At 39.9% G+C, this 23,362-nt stretch overlaps 1 protein-coding gene across 1 annotated transcript in view; it reads left to right on the top strand.

Moving 5' to 3' along the window:
• smtnl (smoothelin, like) overlaps positions 1-23,362 on the top strand; it is a 34,521-nt gene that overhangs the window by 5,082 nt on the left and 6,077 nt on the right. The window contains exon 3 of the mRNA XM_079245777.1: positions 22,484-22,565. Coding sequence (XP_079101903.1) covers positions 22,484-22,565 — 82 coding nt within the window. The remainder of the gene's footprint in view (positions 1-22,483; positions 22,566-23,362) is intronic.

Here is a 23,362-nt window from a genome sequence, read left to right as displayed (position 1 = left end):
TGAAGCTACGAAGCAGTGGTAATGTTGTTATATGGAATCACTAGATTAGTTTTAAGATAGTGTGGGGAAATCGTGTCATTTAATCAAGATTTTCATATCGAAGCTGAAAATAAACTGTAAAGATTATCAAGGAGAACGTCTGAATCCACGTTACGTAGCGCTAACTAAGCTAACGTGATATGAAAGTCGGCTAAGTAACTGCACTGATAAGGAACAACAGAGTTCCTGACAACAAGAGCAAAGGAGATTACATAAAAATACATTTACTTTCCCTAAACATATTACCAAAACTAATAAATAGCTTAAAAGGGTGGAATTTGGCAGAAATTTTGGTAAAATGTTTTTTATGGGTTTGTGTCAGACACAGATATGGAAACGTTAGATTTAACATGTTGATGAAAGTCAGCTTAGTTCCTTGTGCCACAATTCATCAGACGGCAATTTGTTTAGAAGTCTGTCTTTTACTGAACCTTTTTTACTGTGTGTTTGTAGTTCACATGCACAGGTCACCATTCAATAAAGATGCCGAGCATGTAAGGGAAGCAGAAAACTGCACACTATTTGCTTAGCCCTACAAAGCCAAACGTATCATATTTGATGCATACAGTTTCTGGGACATTTTGCGTCACTTCATGGCAGAAGCTTTATTCAAACCTTGTTGTACACAATGTAATACTGGTCTCCTGCCCCCTGGTGGACACCAGAAAGCAGACGGTTACACTACAATAATTTTGAGCTATCAGAATGGTGAAAATACCAAAAATGAAAATTTTCCAGATTTTGTTAAAGGGCCAAATAAAGACATCAGATTTTTTTAAAAAAAAAAAAGACTTTTCTGCCCATAGTTCTGAGGTTGGGCATTAAAGCTATAGTAAGTAATCTTCCTCAGACATTTTTTTTTTTTTTTTTTTTACTCTGGGTAAAGTGGTTCCTCGTCCTGATAGTAGTCTATACATTTTGTAATCATGAACAATAAGAAATATAGTTAGACCCCTCTGTTTACTGTAAATCTGTAAAAACTCTGACCAATCCAAACACTCGGACTGAATTAAAGTTGTTCATTTCTTATATTTCATAAGCTTCTTCTCCCGGCTCCCCTCCTCCACCTCCAGCAGCGCATACCTGAGAGCCACACCCTGCATATAAACAGCGTGTTTGGATGAAAATACAAAGTAGTTAAGAAGAAACTCGGAAGGCAAACATGGCTGAGAAAATGGAGAGGGTTTCTTCGACCTGGCTCGGTTTATTTGCCTCCTCCCGCTAAACAGCCGAGAAAGAGAAAAAAAATTGGTGGAAAAAGCTGCGCATTAAAATAAAGTCTCGGATCACACAAGGAGCAAAATCAGAGGGGGAGGAGCCAAGGCAGGGGGAGGAGCCAAGAGGAGCCACTTTCACATCTTGCTCGCTCCCCAACATTAGCTACCCCAGCTTTAAAGGGTTAGTTTCAGCAGACAGCAGGGCCTCAGGAATGTTGTACCACAGTTGGGAGAGCTAAAACCTGAAAGCTGCTTCACCTCCTTTGGTTTTGAAGGTAAAATTATTCCTGCTAGAAGGGGAAATTTTGCTCTAGAGCTCAGCAGTGTGAAGAATAAATAACAGCAATGTTTTAGTGAATCTACAGCTTGTTCGGATTCTCATCCTTTACATTCAGACAGTCGTAAATATCAAATAATGCTCTCAGAAATATTTAAACCACATGAAGGCACATGCTCACATTATGCAAATAGTTGTTCCTCCTGTATCTGTAATTACCCAACTATGTGGTGGATACAACAGTGGAATGTTATCTCCTGTGAAATCATGTGGTCAGAGCAGAAAACGGAACAAGGCCACCTTTGTTTCTGCATGTGGAGATCCCCTGCTGTCAGCTTAACACTCTGCCACGGTGCATCTCATGTCACAAAGTATTGTGATAAAACATACGTGTGCACAAAGCGTCACTGTGTACGTGATGCTTTTTTCGCTCTGCGTGGTCCTTTTTTTGGACTTTTTTTCTGCTGCTCTTTGAAATCATAAAGGCATATCCTCAGCTGTCTGTCAGTTAGAGATGAAGATACAGTACATAAAGTTCAGTTCGCTGTTCAAACAGGCCTGACTGACACAAAACACACATGCAAACGCAGCGCATGCATTCTTCCCGGCTCAAGTCCACGTTATCAGTGCCAGGTAGATGTGTATGGGCGTGTCCGTCCTGCAGCCTGCTCTCCAGCTGTTACTGTGCACCATCACTGTGACCTGCACGCCCATTTCACCTCTGAAACACACACACACACCTGCAGCATGTCAGCGGGTCAACATCAGGAAGTCACCAGCAGCATGCAACTGTGTGAATAATAAACTTCCAAGCCGTGTAGAAATGTGTGGCATGAATTTTCTGCTGAGACGTTTATTTCTCTGTCTGCTGGTCTAACTGGATGATTCATGTATTTTAGCACAGAAGAAGTTTTGTCATAATTTGCTGTCTCTTTCTGATTCACTACGGTGGAATTCACATAAAAATACTTAAATGAAAATCCAGCTGTGTGTGTTTATAGTTATGTCCGTGTGTGTTTCCATCTGGAAGGCTTTTGAGGTTTGTAAGGAGGCAGCTGTGGAAGTCTCTTCTGTCTTTTAATGGTTCTCAGCAGCAGGAATTAGCTGAGATTAGGATTAGGACAAAGACCTGGGTCTTCAACAATGCCCCTGTTTCCTTCTGTTTTTATTTTTAACACATACACACACATCTGCAGACACAACTGTTGCCAGTTCCACTGCAAAAATAACCGTCTCAATGGGCCTTTGTGCGGGTTTTTGTGCTTCACTGGGAGTACACCGAGTGTGGAAGGATTACAGAATCGACCCTCCTTCCCTCATTCCTCTACGCATTCCTGTTTTCTCTTTCTTACCTGCCTTCCTTATCTCACATCAATAAACAGTTCCCTGGAAGCCAACATATCTCCCCACCTTAGTTTTAAATACTAAAGCTTTACATTTAAGGAAAACTTAGAGACTTTTCCCTTGTCCCGATGGATTTGTTAACACCCCACAGCACTAAATTTCCATCGTTCGGACAAAGCATTCAATTTATTCTGTCCCCTTCCTGCCTCAAACAGATCGGATTTAATCTGTCTGGTGTTTGTCAGTGATGCTGCTCTGTCATGTTCTTCAGAAAGTCTTTGCTGCCTTTGCCTCAGGCATCTTATGTTTGCACATGAAAGGGAAAGGGGTCTCACAGCCAGACTGTCAGAAATAAATCACTGCCAGCTACTGTAACTGCAGATGACTGAAATTATCTTTCTGAAGAAAACCATCCTGTCTGAGTTAATATAAAACGTATTATTAATAAGTCCCTATATCAACTTAAGAATGAAGATACTATCAAAATATTATCACTCATAAGTTTCTAGCAGAGAAGTTGACAACTCCCTTTGTGAATATTGAAGTTGTCACTTTTAGCTGCAGTTAGTATCTGCCGTCTGGTCTGCTTGGAAATCCACATTGTAAAATCGGAGGAATTTAAAATCCACACTAACTTTTGTCTGACAGTATTTTGTAACAGCATTGATCCTTAGTGTAACCCTTAAAACTCTGCAAGATCTCTGGGGCTAATATTAAGATTTTCCGAGGAATTTGTGATGGATAGCGAATTCTTCAGGTGATCTCTGGAGGTTTTCCAGGAATTTCTCATCTAGGAGGTTTAGAATCCTGCCACAAAATGTAGTGTTTTCAGAGATTTTATATGGTCCACAACTAGAGATCCAGGATAACACCATTATTTACGTTAAATACAGGAGGGAAACCGAAAAATGATAATACTGTACTAATACTAACACTAAAGAGCTGTAATCTGCTTATTCCAATAAATTGATCTGGTAAAACTGCATTATTTCCAGTAGGTCTGATGGGTTATTGGTTATCTGGGTTGGTTAATGGCAAAGCAGCCGTTTATGGAAACAACTCTGTGTTCAGTAGATGTCTAATTCTTCTTCTGAACACATTCAGCAGAGCCAGTCTGCTGAAGTTAACATTATTTTTAATATAAATTTAATGAAAAGCTAACAATTACTGTGGCACTAAGCTAGTTGCTAACATAGATGCTAACATTAGCTTTGATCCGCCTAGCCTCTCTAAGTGTGTTTTAATGTGGATTCGGTGGATCCAGTGTCCTGGACTTTTTTTTATTATTTTTTTTAACCACATATGTTGCAGTTTGCTACGACTTCATTAGTCCCTTTTTATAAAGTTGTGAAGAGATTGTAAAGGTTGTATCATAGACTCTATTAAAAGATGGACGTAGCCTCCATTACGTCACCCATAGGTTTCTAAAGAACTGAATTGAAGCTCAGTCTGCGGTTCCAACCATCGCCATCTTGGCAGGGACATGCGTGTCATCTCACCCAGAAAATACCAAAGTGGGCAAAGAGGTGGAGCTGAGAGGGGGGGCTGTGAGGGTCATGGTGGATGATTGACATCGAACAAACTCTGAGCTGCCTGTAGCTAAGAGCTAACAGAGCTAACCCGGAGATAACAGGAGCTAACCAGCTAACTGAAGTAAGCTGACTAATGCTAAATCACGTTGTTAACTAGCTAAAAACCGTGGTTTTTCTATGTTCTTCTTACTCGAAGCGGGAAATCAGGTCCCAGTCAATCAAAAGGACACGCCCCTAAATATGCCAAATTTTGAGATTAAATTACTTTTAAACGGGCGAGTTAGAAAAAAAATCACTCCCCCCACAGTTGTCATGAAGGCAAACCTGATCTATTAAACCAAAAATGGATTTTTGAACCAGGCTGTAAACATGTTTATTTCCGCTGTGAAGTTGGTCTTTTTAACATGGGAGTCTATGCAGATTTGCTTTGTTTTGCAGTCAGCCCCTAGTGGATGAAGGGAGAACTGCAGTTTTTTGCACTTTGCATAAGCTTCATCTTTATCTGCTGAAGGTTGCTGCTTGGGTTGCATAGAAAGATGTAGTAACAATGTGCACTCGTTAGGTCCGGTGTTGCCAACTCCTCAATAAGAAAAGTAGCTGTCAGGTGTCCTAAAAGTTACTAGAAGGCACTAAACGATGCAATGACCTTTGCATAATCAAACTGGTACAAATTGTAATGGACGGTGCCGCTGTGAGAAATAATGTTGTAGGAGAGCCAAATTGACGATTAGAGAGCCTAAATGTGTTTAGTACATTAAAAACCGTCAGTAAATATTTTTGTGCTTTTTATTTTAGTTTTTTTTAAGTGCAGTTTGGTTTTTAATTAGGAGTCTGAAACATCTTACAGTACTCCTGACTTTTTGTTTAAACTCTTCATTAGGAGAAATTATCTGTAAGCCAGGAAGGGATCAGCCAGCAGCTTTGCATGTTTCATTTTCAGTCGAGTCATGAAGCGGAGGTGGTCTTCTCCTTCTTCTTTAACTGCAGCTGGAAGGTGGGACTGATGCTGCAGAAGGATAGAGCGTCTTCCGAGTGCTTTTGGATGTGGGAGGGGCATGTGCAGCAATGCTGTTAATTGAAATTAAACAAAAGATGCCTGCTTTCACGTCAGTCTCCAAAAGTCTCCAGTAACAGCAGAAAAAATCTCGATTTGTTGCTTTTTGGGAAAAAAAAGTTGCTAGAGGGGTCAGAAAACCTGTTAAAAATAGCGACAAAGTCGCCACGTTGACGACACTAGTTGCATCTGACATTGTTTTTATTGTTTGCATTTGCAGAGAAAAACCAAGAAAAAATATAAAAAATGAAAAGATTGTCTAAAGTAACACAAGTGCAAGTCAAGTCTGCATCTCTGGCTTTGTTGTTCTCTATCAGAAGAAACTTTTCTTTTCTTTGTGCCCTCAAATATCTTCCAGAACCCCACCTGTACCTCTTCCCTGGATGTGACACGACGCATTCCTCTGCTGCGTGTGTTCATCACCAGATAAACAGATCCGATTAGAGGAGGCAGGTCAGGAGGTTGTTGAACATTCAGCACAAAGAAACGTATTTGATTTATATCTCAACGGATCATTTACGTCATCTGTCAAGATGCAGCAGCTGAGTTTAGGACGCTTTCACAAGCTGAGAGGTCACACGGGTTTTTGCTCGAAGGGGCTGAAAACATCGAAGCGACCCGTAAATCAGTGTCAGACACATTTTGCTTCCAGCTGTCCACTATAAACTCAGCAAAGGCTTTCATTGGTGGAGGAAGGAATGAAAGGCTGAATTACTTTCAGCAGATTGGCGCAACAGACCACAGGATTTATGCAAAATGTGGATTTAATTCTGAGGAGCATCCTGCTGCAAATCTAAACCTAACCTTTTATTCAGAGTAACTTTCCAAAAACATTTAAAATGGGAATCTTGTCTATATGTCTACATTTTGGAAAGTAAGTTTTAATTAGATGGTCTGATCATGTCACTTGTGTTGATATGAACTCAGTCTCCTTCCACCCTTCCCTGAATGTCCACTCGGCCACGTCACACCACTCTGCTTTGATTTTATCTCCTTCACACACACACACACACACACACACACACACACACACACACACACACACACACACACATGCTTGTATGAGTAGCAGACAACCTGAGCATTTAGTCTGCTCTGTTTCTAGCTCTGTAACAGTCTGAGATCAGGCTGAGGGATAGATTATAGGTAAACAGCACTAAAACCTTCTGATCCGGATCTAAAGGGAATTGCACTAATATTACTATTGTAGTCACACACTCACGTGCACAAGATTGGAAAAGGTTCAAGCACAGCAGTGTTGTTTCTGCTTTGTGCTGTTTTAGTCTGTTTTCATGATAAGCCAAGCGGCTCACACGACAAAACCTGAAATCCCTAAACTTTGTGAAAAGTCTGCAGTTATTAGGTTTTCCTCACACATCCAGCTAAAGTTTCCACTTGTCAGCTCTTCAGCATCCTGTTTCTCCACATGCATCCCACAGTGCCGTCCACTTTCCACATCTGTTTGTTTAGCCACAGCCCTTGTAACAAAGGTAGGGAAGGACGGTGAGATGAGCTAATCCAGGGATGGGTTTAACTCTCTGAATGCTCTGAGAACAAGAAATCAGAATCCCTTGATTTTATTCTCCTTTGGCTGGGAAGAATGCTTAGATATTAAAAAAAAAACATTTTATATCTGCAGACGACTGATCCAGCGCCGACATTCCATTCTGTCTCTTCTCTCCGCTCTCTCTATCCATCTTCCCTGTAGCGCTTCTTTCACATTAAAAACCCTTAAAGCTTCTATCCAAACCAGAGCTGGAGATGACTATCCATGCTTTTATTTCATGTCATGACTATTTTATAAAGGATTTGCTGCATTCAGACAGTTCAAAGCTGCTTTAAACAACACAATAATAAGATGTTTTAACTCCTGCATGGTAGCTGCAGTTGTCGCGGTCATGGTGGCTGCAGGTTGATGAGGCAGAAGGCAGGTCGGTGCAGGAATATGGTTTTAATGCTAAAAACAAACAGGGAACATGATATGAAATAGAAATAAACTTGCCATGGGATATGATACCAAAGTGTGTAAGTACAGAGGTGACTTAACAGGGAGAAGGTGAAGCCAATGAGAAGATTAAACCAGGTATATGAATGAACAGGAAGCAGAGAGCAAAACAGGAAACCAGAACTAAACAAGAATACAAAAACCTAAAGCAAAACCTAGAGACTATGATAAACGCTGCGTTTAAGAATACATTTTAAGATTGTACTTCTCACATTTAGAGCCTGATCTGGTCTGTTTATATTAGATATCTACTCTCCTTCTTGCAGGCTGAGTGGTTCAATGGATTATTTAAGGTCTTGAGGGCTTTTGAATCTGTGCCCTCCTGACTGTGAATCACTTTCCTGTGTCTTTACACTGCCTTGATTATCTAAAAACCTTAAAAAAAAAAAAAAAAAAAAAAAAAAAAAAAAAGGTGCCAAAAACCCTTTACCTAGATAAGGTTTGACATTTTTATCTCCTTTAATGCTATATTCAACATTTCCACTGTCTTATCTCTTATCTTGAGTGTTATTATTTATGTACTACTTATATTGTTTGCTTTCATTATATTATTTTACTACCGTAAAGCACTTTGTGGTGTTTAACCTGTGAAAAGTGCTGTATAAATAACCTTTACCTACTCTCCAGCCAGTGAAAGTCAGTCTGATGTTTACTCATGTCTTGTGTCACTGTCACTTTTCTTCTTTTGTCTTCCTCTCTTCCTCTGATAACATCCTTTCTTTGATGAATCAGCCAACGCTAACTGGCTGTCAGCATTCCTAACAGTGGAGAAAAGCAGCTGTCTCATGATTTTCTCATGGAGAAAAACTGTCGAAGTTCCAAAGTTTGTCTGAAAAGTCACGTAGTGAAGTGAATGTATAGAGTTTGGTCTGCGTGTTACATGAATGTGTGATCAGATTTAGTTGCTCAGATCACATTTCAAAGTGTTTATGGCTGTGGTCGTCCCTGCAGGGTGGAAAAATCTTTGACCTGGGTTCCACTGACGCACCACCAATGCTCACAAATCCTACACACGTCAGGCTATCACCACATGGTCTGGTGATACTTTATCTTCTATACTGACAAACTCCACTTGCATCAGAAGCTAAGACTAAGAGTGCTTTTACATCATGATAGTCCGTTTTACTCGACTGGCGACTGCAGCATAGCCCTGGATAGAGGTTGCAAAAGCTGGCGTGAATGTGCCTGAAATCAGTGTTCCTTAATCCTGGTCCTCGGAGCCCACTGCCCTGCATGTTTTAGCTCCTACCAACTCCAGTACACCTGATGCAGATTAACTAAAACAACTTGCCAAATTCTATGAATACCTGATAATCAGATGCTTTATTGGCTACCCATAACACATGCAGGGCAGTGAACCCCGAGGACCAGGATTGAGAAACACTAAAAAATCACATAAATGCACTTAAGTGCACAAAAAGACTGAGATTAGCAGATTATAATCCTGCATGAATCAGACTAGAAGATAAAAACCATCTGATTCATGAGCCGTTTGACAAGTTTTGTTCTTGGTCATTAGTTTTTAATTGACAGAAAACTGTGCGTGAGGAGCTGCAGTGTCATTTCTGACTGAATGGTAACAGCGATGCACATTGCAGTGTTTATTTCCACGATGGGGACATTGGAGATTTCATTCATGACAGTGAAGTCTGAAGTAAACCTGACTGTTTGTGATGACACTAACATACCTCTAAACCTGTCATTTATCCACCCTCAGGGCCAGTTTCTAGTCGTGTGGCGTCTGTGTTAGCTTGGGCCTGCGTAGCAGATGCAGATGTTTGTACGCGAGTGAAGGGTAAAAACGTCATGCTGCAGTTCCTTCTCTGGACCAGCAGGTGGCAGTAGGGCTGGTATTGGCATGTAAACTCCACAGGGTGGAGTTTTCTGATGGTTCGCTTCAGTTCTGGCAATCATTTCCTGTCTTAGAAAGAAAAATATGGCCAGTGGCATTCAGTCCGCAACAAGACCCAAACATCCAGAAACACCTGATCAGACTCCAGTCACAAGAGAGTACCTCTACGTTGCTGCGTTCATGTTGCTGGGATGCACGTCTAGCCCAAAAAGTAGCACATCAAGCGTCTGCAGAGCTGCACGATGTTCAGCTACGTCAGTGTTAATACTTGCTGCAAACAACAAAAGCAAACTGCAGCCAAAATATTCAACACTGGATGTCACCACTAGGAGGCAGTACACAGTATTTGGAAATAGAAAGCAGGTCAATCTGCAAGTCACATCGTATTTGCAGGAAATATCTGTAAACAATAGTTTACCAATCTGTTGCTAACTGTAAGGCTCGAGTGTTTGTCAGTATTAAAGATGCTGGTAGTTGCGAAGGAGTTCTGAGAGATAACTATCCACCACTGATGTTTTGTTCCTGCTCTTGTTTGCGTTATCGCCCCAAGCGGTCAAGTCAACGTTGTAACTTGTCTACCCGATACGATACCTCATGTCAATGCGAGCAGCTTACATACCAAACAAACACCACCAATGTCTGGCAGCCATGATACATACGTGGATGTGTTGCAAACGGCAATTATATTCCAGCCCTAAACCGGCTTTCACTGTTCTGTCCCGGTGGCCCCCTTCATCTAAACCCCTCCTTCACCCCTTCGTCCTCACTTTAAAGCCTGATTCCTGGCACCATCTTTCCCTGTTGCGGTTATTACTGTAATACAGAGGTGTCCAGCTCCGGTCCTCGAGGGCCAGAATCCTGCAGGTTTTCTATGTATCCCTGCTCAGACACACCTGATTCAAATTAATTAGTAGTAGAGCTTAATCAGTTGTGCACGTCATTGGCTGTTTGATCCATTTAGTGGAAGCTAGATGTGTTGGAACAGGAATACATGGGAAACCTGCAGGACAGCGGCCCTCGAGGACCGACTTTGGACACCCATGCTGTAATACATTCACAAGTCAGACAGAGAGGACTGTAGGCCTCCTGAACAACACACTCCCACATGGTTTCATGAATCCCAACATGGGACGAATTTATCACGTCATCATATTTTTGTGCTTAGTGTTTGCTGTAGGGGGGGGGGGGGGGGGTCTTGGTGACGCAGACCACTCATCCAGGTTATTTGGAATACTTTATTTTCCATTAAAGGCGTGTTATTAGTCATTCTAATGGATTTGGACTGATGGGGGGAAAAAAGAAAAGAAGTGAAAGCTGTGTGTGTGTGTGTGTGTGTGTGTGTGTGTGTGTGTGTGTGCGCGCACATGCTGGGGGTTTAACAGAGGTATGCGGCCACTCCCTGGCTACCACTGGTTCTCTTAATGACTTCCAGACAAAAGCCAGTGTTCCCATCATCTCTGTGGAAACAGGTTAATAACGGACTGGCCTGTGGGACAGCTCACCCTTGCTGCCCTCTGGGACCAGTGAGACTTACTGGGAGTTGGCTTGAGGATGATGGATCAGCCTCAACCTCTCTGACTGTGGCAGTGAAGTCCATCTTGGGGATACTTAACAAATTTTATTTGACTCCTCTCCAGCTGCAGTATGTTGGACTAACACCCAGAGGGGACATTAAAATAACGAAGGGCCGAGAACGGGGGGATCAGGAGTACCAAGAGATTTAAATCTGACCAGACTGAAACTGTTTACATGGTGTTCAGTCCAACTGAATCATTTCTGCAGAGTCTTTTTTTTTTTTATTGGCTTAAGCACATCTAGAAGCACAACACCTGGTCGGAGCGCTTCTTTTATTTCACCGTAACTTCTTTTATTTACAGTAAAAAATAAACACATAAAACGTATCAAACTTATCGATATGCTGTTAAACTAGTTGGAAAAAAAAAACTATTAAGTCATTTAAAGGAATGTGACGTTAATGGATTTTTCTAGTGACTTTTTCAGCTTCTTTATTTAATTTAATTATTAATGTTTTGTATATGAGAATCCATCCTCAGTGTTTATCTTTAGTGGAGGTTTCTACTGTTTAAGAATTTAAAAACTGCTGATCATTTAATATTCATGCAGTCATTTGAAGCCGGAGTAGGTAATGTTGGGGAGCGAGCAAGATGTGAAAGTGGCGCCCTGTCTTGGCTCCTCCCCCTCTGGGTTTGATCCTTGTGTGATCTGAGAATTTTTTTATTCGAAGCTTTTTCCATCAACAATTTTCTGTTTCTCATCTGTTTAGCAGGAGGAGGCAAATAAACCGAGCCGGGTCAGTAAAAATCCTTCCTGCATTTTCTCAGCCATGTTTTCCTTCCCAGTTTCTTCTTCACTACTTTGTATTTTCATCCTAAGTTTATATGCAGGATGTGGCTATCAGGTATGTGCAGCTGGAGGGGGAGGAGGGGAGCCGGGAGAAGAAGCTACGAAATATAAGAAATGAACTACTTTAATTCGGTCCAATTATTTGGATTGGTTAGAGTTTCTACAGATTTACAGTAAACTGAGGGGTCTAACTATATTTCTTGTTATTCATGATTGCAAAATGTACAGACTATCAGGACGAGGAACCACTTCATCCAGAATAAAAAAAAAAAAATCTCTGAGCAACATTACCTACTATAGCTTTAACAACCAGATAGATTTGAAACTGTGAGTCTACAAACTGATTATTTACTGTAAATACTAATGAAATGTTTTCTTTTGTCATATATTGACCATGAAATTAATGTCATGATGCTCAATATATCAACTACTATGTCAGCATCAGAAAATAATAGTTCTTTATTTGAACTTATTTGTATTGATACAATAAGTAAAACTGGACTGATATTAACAATCGATAATGCTGATAATGTTTAAATTTTGTACAGAATTTGATCATCTTAACCAGTAGAAAAAATACATCAATATCTGTTATCGGCCATAACAACAGTAATATAGATTCCGTATCGGCCTGTTTATATCAGTGCATCCATAATATTATCTCTGTATCTGTGTGGATGCATTTCTGATAAATTAATTTATTCTGGGATTTATAAATACAAAGACTGATGTCTAATTATAAAGGATTCAATCTTTTCATTCATCTCGTTTAGGCGGAATAAGTAGTAAAAAAAAATTAAAGCAGCATATGTTGATGTAGATTAACCTATATAAAAATAATAAAATATACCAAAAAGGTTTACTGGATGTGATGTGAGTTTAGTCTGAAACCAGTAAAACCAGTAAACAGTCCTGAATGTCTGACAGAAGAGAACTGGGAGAACAACAAACATCACAATCTGGCGCAGATGTTCTCATCTGCACAAGGACGTTTAATCCAGACGGCACCATGTCATCAAAATCCTGCAGCCAGAAAGGCTTTCTGCATGAATTCTCAGGTGTTCCTCTTCACCTGTTTCCTCAACATCATCCAGTTCACCCAGCTGCAGCCATCTTTATTTCTGCACACAAGCAGCCCAGACTGTCCCTCATGTCCGACACTGTCAGCCAGAAGCACGCCAGCAGAGCTTCTCTCTTCTCTGGGACGTGTTTCTCACCACGCTGCCTCCAACAGCAATGACAGACTGCAACTGGGGGTGGAAGAAAATATTGATAAATCGCAATATTTTGTAACAGTTTTATCGATATTCCAAAGCACTGTATTAATTTCATCAATAAGCGATCTTTCCTGATGAGGCAGATTTTCATTTCTTTATTCATCTTGTACATAAAGATCAGTGTTTTTATTTATTCTGCAGTGAAATTTAGATCCTCTGTTCTAATACAGTAAGTTGATGTCAAGCATGCAACAGCGTTCAGTGTTTAGTACTACTAAAGAAAAATCGCAATATATTATCCTGCTTAGAGTGTCCTGATATATTGCAATATATGTGGCCTGAATTGTTGGCCCGTATTGTGATACATATCGTATCACGAGATTCTTGCCAATACACGCCCCGTTAATCTGCTTAAGATGATCGTTTTGGGGTGTAGAGAGAACTCCATCTCACCTTTTTTTCTCGCTTCACACCTTTTCAGGTCTGTTTTACCTTTAAAACACATAAGAACAAGAAAGATCCAACTCTCCGTCTTAAAAACAACATTTAGGATAAATTATCCATCTTTTCTATAACAGATCAGGTGTTTAACTTCATTTCAAAGCTTCATTTTTCTGTTTGGTTTACAGTTTGAAAAGCTAAAATGTTTATATGAGCAACATTTCTGTCATTTTCTCATTGTGTGCAGAGCAACACAGAGACAATCCTTCACATCGACTCCCAGGGACAGTTTAGAGTAACTAACAGAACTGGTTCCTGCTGAACTGCTTGTGACGTGTTCATCGATTTCCAGTTTTGTAGGACATCTTTTCTTTTATAAAGACACATTAAGTTAGTCACTCAATGCTGTGTTTCACTGAGGCGCTTTCCTCCTTCCATGTGGAATCCAGGCCATGACGTATGTTTTCCGATCTTACCTGGACTTGAAAGCATCGGTAAACCTGGATCCACACAAATTACACGTTGTAAATGTTTAGGAGTCTGTTGTTTCTTCCTCTACAGACGCTCCGCGGAGGAAATGAAAAAGCAGAAGTTCTTTCTTCTGATAGCTCCACAGTATAGTTGTTAGACATGATACCATGTTTCGGCTTCGTATCTGACGCTACAGCGTCCTCGTGTCTTTTTAATTGCAACAACTGGAACAAAACATGACCGTCAGGTTGATGTAACGTCAGATATACCAGTGCTTTTGCATTTTCCGTGATAAAAACTGCTAAAGTTCAGTTCCCACACACCCAGTTCACCCGGCTTTCACTCACTGGATGGCTGCCAGCTCACCTCTATTGTTCTGCTGTTTTTCACCACTAAAAACTCCTGAGAAGCTCAAATGTAATAAAAAGAAAGAAAGAAAGAGAGAGAGAGAGAAGCTGCTGATGTGACTGAAAGATTAAAAAACCCATCAATTTAATGAAAAATAATAAACTTTAGTCCAACTTGATGACACACAGGTGGAGCGATGTTCTCATTTGATGGACTGAATCGTGACCACTTTCACAATGTATCTGCAGACATCCGCGTCATTCTGCAAACAGCTGTGAGACTTTTAAGTCAGGTTACAACTGTCTGGCGTTACCTGAAAAATATAGTCACCTTTAAATCCAAACAAAGTGTGCGTAAAGTATTTAGTATTTGTGCACAAATGTTTAACACTGACTTTGCTATTTTGGGGTTTTGAAGAACTTTCTTTTGTCTGGAAACAAAGACTGAGAACAGAAGTGAGGAGTGGAAATCAGCCAGAAACTGTACGTGTGTTACATGGAATCTGCATGAAAAGACAACTTAAAGTTGACGTCAGTCATTGGTATGTTTATTAGTCATTTAGTTTTCTTGCTGCAAGGCTTGGGGAGACTTCAGGTTTGTGTTTCTATGTTCAAACTGTTTGATCAGCTTCTAAAATCCTGCTTTGGTCCATTTCTAATCCTCATAACCAAATTTTAGGTCCTCCAACAGGGGAAAGTTGAGAACAAATGGTGCCAAACTGTCAAAATGCCCATTTTAGGGATCTCACCTGAACAGTCTGTCCTACAGCCCCTTTAATTTGGTTTTACAGAGGTTAGAGATCACAGCTGCTTCATCCCAGAGAAATTTATATTCACTGTAAAGGTTTTTTCTTTAACTTCCTAATCCTTTATCACTACCATGGTAGAGCAGGACTAAAGCTGCAGTGACTTTGATGAATCTCTTGAACAAATTGTGGAAATAAACCTGCTTGAGCATCTCTACCATCTAAAACCAAACCAAGTGTTTGTTACTACTGTTACTGTTTCAATTTTCAGCCATTTTACTGTTTTTACATTATTATTACCTTCTTTTAAAAGTCTCAACCATTTCCTAAATAATATTTATTCTGTTTATTCTTGTCCAGAAAAACGCATAGAAACATGTTTCTCTGGTCTTTCTGTGAGTGTGAAAGTTAAAGGGTTAAAACCCATTTGTCACTCTGTTATGTGTATTTCCAATCAACATAAAAATGTTGCATAAAAATAATGTTTATCTTTTGCCACTATGGACATTTTGTACATGTTAGAAAGCTTGGTGTCTCCACACCTCAGCCACTGAGTTGGGCATACAAAATGCCATTAGGGTTTTTTTTTTTTTTTTACTTAAAGGTGAATATTAAGTGGTTAAATTATTTTATTAAAGTCAAGTTTAGTTTTATTCTAGTTTATTTTTTAATTGTGCCATATTGATTTATTTCTCTCCAGTAACACAAACTCTGATATTTACACATTTTAACAAATCTCCTTTTATCCAACAGTAGTCAAATAGGCAACAGAGATTAACTTATTTCATTATGGGGCAGAAACATGAAGACAAGGCACAGATTTTAAAGCATCCTTTCCAAATTTGATGAGTTCATGAACTTCACTTTGACATATATATATATATATATATATATATATATATATATATATATATATATATATGACATATATATTCCCTTCTCTGTGACTGTGCTGCTTGCAGAACTAGGAAAATAAATCGGAAAAAGAGCAAAAGTTTTATAGAAACGGTTCTGTAAAATTAAAAAAAACTACTTGTTTGCATTAACACATAAAATACACAAAATATTTGTCAACTCTAATAATCTCTGATTTGTTACCTTGATTCTGTGCAAAGTGGAAAGAAAAAAAGGCTTTTACTTCCTATTTTTTGGGGGATATGAAACTGAAGTATGATTGTTAATCCTCAGCAATAAATTATAATAAATGTTTAAAAGTTTAACTATTTACCGACACCAGTTTCTCCCTAACCTCACTTTAAAGTGTAGAGAACAGATCTTATGTGGGGGTGTTTGAGGTGTTAGTCGCACTCCTGTAGAGTTAATATATTTTCTCATGCAGAGTTATTATTTGGAGTTTACCCTCATCAGATCCTTTCCACACCTCAGCCCTGCCCCTGCAGGGTCTTTATTAAAGCATCGGTGATGAAGATGCGTCTGACAGCCTAACAATGTCTTCTGACCAAACACAGGATGTGGCGTTCGCCCCGTACCCTCTTACCTCCTCTTGTTTAAACAGACCAGCAAGGTTTGACCAAGCGACATCGCAAATAGAACATGTCTAAGTTTCCACTGACTTTCCACAGTTTGTACTGTTTTAGTTTAGTTTTAGTTATAATGGTGCCTTTATGGAGAAACATCTGAATGCTGCTGAACAAGACAAATAATCCCAGTATGAATGTTTTCATCATTTTCTCTCTCGGCTCTAATACTGAAGGATTTTCCACATTTTCTGCCCTGTCTCCTTCATTTTCTACAAATATGTAATAACTCAGCGACGCAGTTTCATGAAGCAGCCGGTCTGCTTCTCCTTAAAGAGAGAAAATGAAGCTTTTGTCTGTTCAGTTACCAAGCTTTATAAGAGATGAACTTTGCATATGTTTGTTTGTTCCCTTACATTCATGAGGCTTTTAAATATCACAGAATAGAAATTACCAGACTTATACTGCATTCGATTTGTACACAGAAGTTGGATTTGCCAAGTTCCCTGTAGGAAATACAACGTGAACGTCCTTTGAATTCAGAAATCCAACTGGGAAAGTGGGAGCAGACCCACCTAACCGGAGTTTACTAGTAAAGATGGCTGCCCAACAAAACAAAGATGAATAAAACCAGGAATAAATATACTTTTATGGCTAAATGTACTTGTTTAATTGTACATGAATTAGTGTTAAAGGTAGTGCGTTGTGACTTCTACACAGAAAATAAGTTTACCAAATGCCTGCATGTCCAAAACGCTGAATAAAAGGGATGGATGTCGTCTCTCTGCTAACATTAGGAACGGTTGCTAACATGTTAGCATCTGAAGTCTCAAGCAAAACAAAAGGGGATTCTGGCGTCCATATTTTCCGACTTTGTCAACTTGAACGTTCTCAACTCTGTTATGACGTCATTCCCAGTTATGTTGGAGCGGGGATACATGGAAAACCTGCAGGACAACGACCCTCAATGACCCACTTTGGGAAACCAAGTTATAACCAGTTAGTGTTTTTCTTTGCTTGTTGCCTTGTCTATCCTGTCCCTGTTTGTCCTTATGTTGTTCTCTTCTATTCTTTATTTTTGGTTCCAGTTTCCTGTTAATCCTGCTATTGCAGTGTCTTTAGTTACCGGAAATAAAGTCTGGTAACCTACCCGCCTGTCTGCAGCCAGCAGGCAGACGTTTGTTCCTTCCTCTTCATCACCTCTCTGCGCTTTACAAGAAGTATTAGTACTTTAAGAAGAGAATATTTAACATAAAGAAACTTGATGTCAGTAAAAGATTGAACTGGTTTATGTGCAGGAAAACAACACAAAGTTGATTTTTTTAAAATAAAATTTTCATATAATTTCCCTTAAATGTTCTTGTTGGATCCAACACTTGAGCTTCTGACTCCCTGCATGAATATGTCGGATGCTGCACGTCCTCAGACCTCCGGTCGGCTGCATACAGTGTGTGAAGAACAGCAACAAGCTGTGTGTTCTGCCAGCAAATGAGACCTTGAGATACCAAAGAGTTTATAAGAGCCTCTGGTATCGTGTTTCCCCCTCTGACCCGAAGTGGACATTTGAACAGAGCCACGAAAGCTCACCCTGCTCGACGCCAGACATTCTGTAATTTGTCTCCCTCCTCCTGCAGGATCACCAGCTGTTTCCACCTCGCTACCCCGACTTGTTATTCCTCATCATTTCCCATCACGCAGGAGAAAATAAGTCCACTCTGAACATCTCATCCTGTGGAATAAAACTGCAGAAATCAGAAATATTTGGGGTTTTTTTTTTTTTCCTCTGATGAACTGGGTCAACACGGCTTTATGAATTACAACCCCTCCTCTCCCTGTATATACACACAGCTTCTCCTCCAGCCCTCTTTTAACACACACAATCCACCAGCATTCCTGTTTGGTGAGCTCAGTCAAACACACACACACACACACACACACATTTTCACTCCAAGGTTCCTAAAGTGTTGTCCCAGCAGCAGCATATTGTTTCTACTGAAGGTGTTGATGTGGTTTTGTTTTGTTGCTGTTTCTGCTGGATGTGAAATAATTTAATTATTTTTGTTATGAGACAGAAAGAGAACTGGATTTGCTTCTATGTGAGTTGTGAAGAGAAAACAGGCTTAGTTAAAGAAGATTAGAGCAGAAAATGGTGTTTTTAAGAATAAAAAAAAACACTATGCCATTGTTCATTTTGTTAACATGTGGTCAAAAACAAATGAAATTTGCTATAATACATTTTCATATTATTATTAATAGGAAATCTAACCCTATATGCTTTATATTGAGCCATATTGTGTATTTTAGCCTCTTCTTTTTTAGATGGTTTTGGTTTTTAAGTCCTTGTAACTCCTTGTAGGAGACAATAAAGTCCAACTTTATTGTCTCCTACATTTGCACAGTAGCATATTGTTCAGATGCAACTTCCAGATGTTTTTTATGAGGGAGTGTCGCAGCCGAGAGCTGTCTCCAGAGTAAAGTGGAATATTTACACTAATCAGCAGAAAGCAGACTGTGGACACGGCTTTTTGAGACAGTTTGTTCATGCTTTTAGATGAGAGCAGTATTTCTGTCTCCTTTCATCAATCTTTTGTTTTTCAACAAGAAACAAACTTTTGTCATGTTTCTGCTTTTTTTATGCTCTTACAAAATAATTGCATGTCAGAACAAAGTAAAACTCATGGAAATTGATGAAACACTGCAGAACTTTTGCAGGTATTAGCCATCTTGCATCCTGCCTGCACCGTTAGATCCTCCAGTCAGCAAAAAGTCAGTCTTATCTACTTTTGTTCTGTGTTGTTTCTGTCTTTTACTGCCTTCCTCTGATAATGTTTTCTTGCATTACTTTGCTGAATCAGTCACAGTTTGCATTTAAAATGTCTGGTGTGTTTATATCCATTTGCTAGTGTGTAAAGCTGCAACGTCATGCCGCGTGAAAAGTTGTACAGTGCTGTTTTTCAGCCTTCCGAGACAGCCGGGCAGCAATGGCTCCATTAACGCACAATAAATGTCACTGTGCCATCAAACGAGTCTGGAACACGGAGTTTTGTGGTTGGAAAGTTACGTAACGCACCTTTAACAGTAATAAATGTGAACAGACGGTAGAAAGCTTGAATTCTTCAACCAGCTCTCTGTTTGCAACGCAAGCTGATTGAAATATTAAAAAGAGGGAAAATGTAACCAAAAACAAACTTTTTCCCTGTTTCAATGCAAAATGCTAACTTTTTTCCTTGACATTTTTGAGAAATCATCAGCAGAATGAAAACTATCTTTCTGGGGGAAAAGCACCAGAAACGATGTAATGCACATGCCAGGCCTCTAGGGGGCAGTGAAAACGCAACAGAAGCGTTTTGTCTTTGCGTCTTGCCTGCTAACAGCTGCATGTAACCCACAGTTTGCATCCGATAACATAAATTTTTGGCAGAAACAGGTTTTGCTTCAACATTTAAATTAACTAAAAAGTTGGAGCAGCTCAATCATACCGTGAAGATCTGCCATTACTGTTGTGTTTTTGGAGGGTTAACATGGACTGAGTGCAAGATGACATGAAAGACGTCAAAGAAAGATTCCAGTTGGACACAACTCGTCATGCGTAGCAAGAAAGTCTCACTACAGACGCTGCTGTCAAATCTTTGCAGTTTTATGCTACCAAAACGCTGTTACCGTGTAAACCAGACGTCAGAACACAATTAAACTGCATATAAATCATCAAACTTCATATGGTTATATGCAATTAAATAGCATATGACCATGTCCACACCTTTATATGTTGTTTACTTAAAGGTGGAGTATGTAAGATTTTCAATATTTTCAAAATAAATTAACTAAAAAAATAACTACAATCATAATTAGATTAGGGTAGGTTCCAGTCTGTCCATATATGATGTTATTAAATTACAAGTTTAATCAATGACAAAGACCCTTCTTAAATGTTTGCCTATCCGTAAAACAAAAAAAAAACCCAGGGCTTTTTGTCTTTTGTCATTAATTAAACTTGTAATCTACACGTATAACTAGAACATGGTGTTATTTTCTCGAAGTTTAGAGTCTTTAAAAGGCTGAACTCTGAGAAGGATGTTTCTTTGAAAAGGCCCAGATAATTACCACTCTGCCTTCCTGTCTGACTCTTTGAAATGTTCTTGATTGGTTCAAGTTGTTTTTTTTTTTCAACACTCTCATCCCGTCTCTGTTGGTTTCATGGTTTCTGACCAGATGCTGCAGCTCAGCCTTCAAACACGCTGACTTTATCTAAACACAAAGCGGATGCATCCGCTCAAATGCCTTTTTCATTTCATTCAGCCTGTCAGGTCAGATAAAAACAGCTTTTCATGGATCCAGCATGGAGGGAGAGCCTCGTCCCGGTTCTGAGACCAACGGAGACGCATTGCGACGTGCGGTTTGGGAAAATGTGAGCATCTATCAGCGCTGAACTGTTGACCTCGGCAGTGTTACTCTGTGCTAAAGGGGCTGACTATCAACACACTAAGCTGTGTGTATCTGTTAGATGGGGCCACATGGAAAGTGACAGCTCAACCAGCAGCCTATGTGGGTCAGCAGCAGTGTGTGTGAAGTGTTTGAGGTAGAGGTATCTCCTCAGGAGGGAGATCAGCTGTTGCATGTGGCTGATAGTGCGTGGACAGAGGAAAGCTCTGCTGCAGGTCAGGAAAGCAGGAGGGTCAGGAAACCTGAATACTCATCATGTATGACATTAAAGGGGTCCTATTTTGGTATTTTGAGTTTTCTGAGCTTTCTACAGTGTTAGTGTTGAATCCTCATCAGACATGTGAACGGCGCTGTTTTTTATCACCTAAACGCTTGAGTTTGAGTTCCAGTACACTCTCCATTCGGTTCCCATGGCGATGAAAAACGCATCGTTTTAGAGAGTTTTTTCTACTTGGAAATCCTTGTGACGTCCCGGGGGATAAGGTTCGGTGATTGGTTACCTTCTACTGGTTAACAAGGGCATGTACAAATACATCAGGCGGGTGGAAAACGTGGGATAAAGTTATTTCCAACGATGGCTGGTGAGTTTACCAAAGAGAGACATCCTGCTGCATTCGTTGCTGTGGGTTGCTGTTTTCCACTTCGTTTTCAGGGTCTGATTCAGGTTCCAACATGTAGGGCTGTATGCTATGTGTTGACATTGTATTTTGTTCTTTTTTATTGAGTTCATATTAGCCTAATCCTTCTGTTTATGAGATGTTACAATGACGGCGAAAGCAGTTGCGGTGCGCGCTCCCGATGTAGTGCAGAGGCAGCTGACCAATCAGTGGCAACTTATATCTGGCGGGAGGCGGGGCTTAATGCGGAAGAGTCTCAATCCGCTCGTTTTGCCCACAGGCTGATCTGACAGCCTACAGAGAGGGTCGGTCTGAAGTAAATTAACCGATTTGTGACAATAACTCGATCAATCCCAGCCCTTCTGGTCTCAGAAATAAAAAGAAATTAGCCTGAAATGCACAAAATAGTTCCACTTTAAAATCTTAAGCTCATCGCATTAGTGTGTAGAACTGGAAGGATTTTTGGCTAGCCTCCCATCTGTCAGGCTGTCGGTGATAGCGGTGTCTAATTTAAAACTTCTCAGGTCTTATCGGAGCAGGGGGAGGCAGATACACAACAGAACACTGCTCCTTCCTCCACTTAGCTGCTGCAACGCTGACTTTGAAGTATGCCGAATTGCTCGGTTGTGTCAAATAACTCAAAAAGTCTAAAAGCCCAAAAGGAGTAAAATGATCCAAAACTGACTCAATGATCGATGAACATCTGGATTTGTTTTTTGTTCACCCTGCTCTCTGTCTGTGGTCCAAACGCAACACGTTGGTGTTTGGGCAGCTCAACACGAAACCCCAGAACAGATTAAACTAAGTGTGTGGAAGAAAATGATCCGGCACAGCTAATCATTCCTCCCAGATGATCGATACCACGGTGGTTAATTCACTTGGTGTTTCACTTGCTGGATTTCATGTTCCAGTTTTTACTCACCACTTGAGAAAAACTGCTCTCCCTCTGGTCCCCAGGAAAGGTCAAATATGACTTCATACTCCATTTAAAGCCATGAAGGCTGTGTGTGTTGTTAATTATGAGTGTGTATGTGTGTTTCAGAGTGTCGAGCGAGACGAGCCGATAGAAGCTGATCCAGCGCCAGTGCATACTGGTCAGGAAAACGGACATGCTGCTGCAACAGGTAGAGTTTCTGTGTGAACCATGCAGGATGTTGATTCTGCAGACCGTCGAACTGTTAGAAAACGTGAAGCTGAATGTGTTCAGTTGTTCTGAGGGAACTTTGTAAACCTTAACAGCATTGTTGGGTTGAGTCCCGTGTGCAGGGAAGAGCGTGAGATACCAGCTGAACAGAAGATCTTTGCACGCTCTAGGATGCTGCAGTCCTTAAAGTGTCTCCATGATGCACATTTCAGTCTAATTTAGTTTAATATGCAAGTCCAGAAGGGCAAGAAATAATCAAGCATTTCTCACAAACCCCTTCGTTCATCTTGTAGTGATCCTCTCAGATCAGCCCCTGCCAGAAACAAGCCAACAGAGAAAGCTCCACCATATGCCTGCGTCTGACTGGTCGACAGATAATTACAAATATATCTGTATTAAAACTACCTGTTATTTTATTTAATAACCTTATTTTTACTGCTGCAAATCATGAATATACCACAAGACATGCAAAAGATGGAAATTTTAGCTTGCCTAAAGCAAAATGCCATGAAAAGAACAGTTATGTATAGAGGCATGAAAACATAGAATTCTCTACCGAAGAACATTAAATTAACCACTTAAAAACTTTAAAATATTATTAAAAGACTATTTTTCAAAATTACATGTATCTATATAAATCATAATTATAAGGGTTTGGTGATAAGTATAATAAATACAAATGAATGTGTAACAGAGTAATTGATAATGTGGATAGAGGTGTGCTAGAAGATTTGTATTATAGATAATTAAATATATACGTTGATATCCAATTTTAAG

Source organism: Telmatherina bonti (genome assembly GCF_933228915.1).
Source record: "Telmatherina bonti genome assembly, chromosome: 9".
NCBI lineage: Eukaryota > Metazoa > Chordata > Actinopteri > Atheriniformes > Telmatherinidae > Telmatherina > Telmatherina bonti.
Note: the sequence above shows the minus strand (reverse complement) of the source record. Positions and strands in the feature narration are given on the sequence as shown.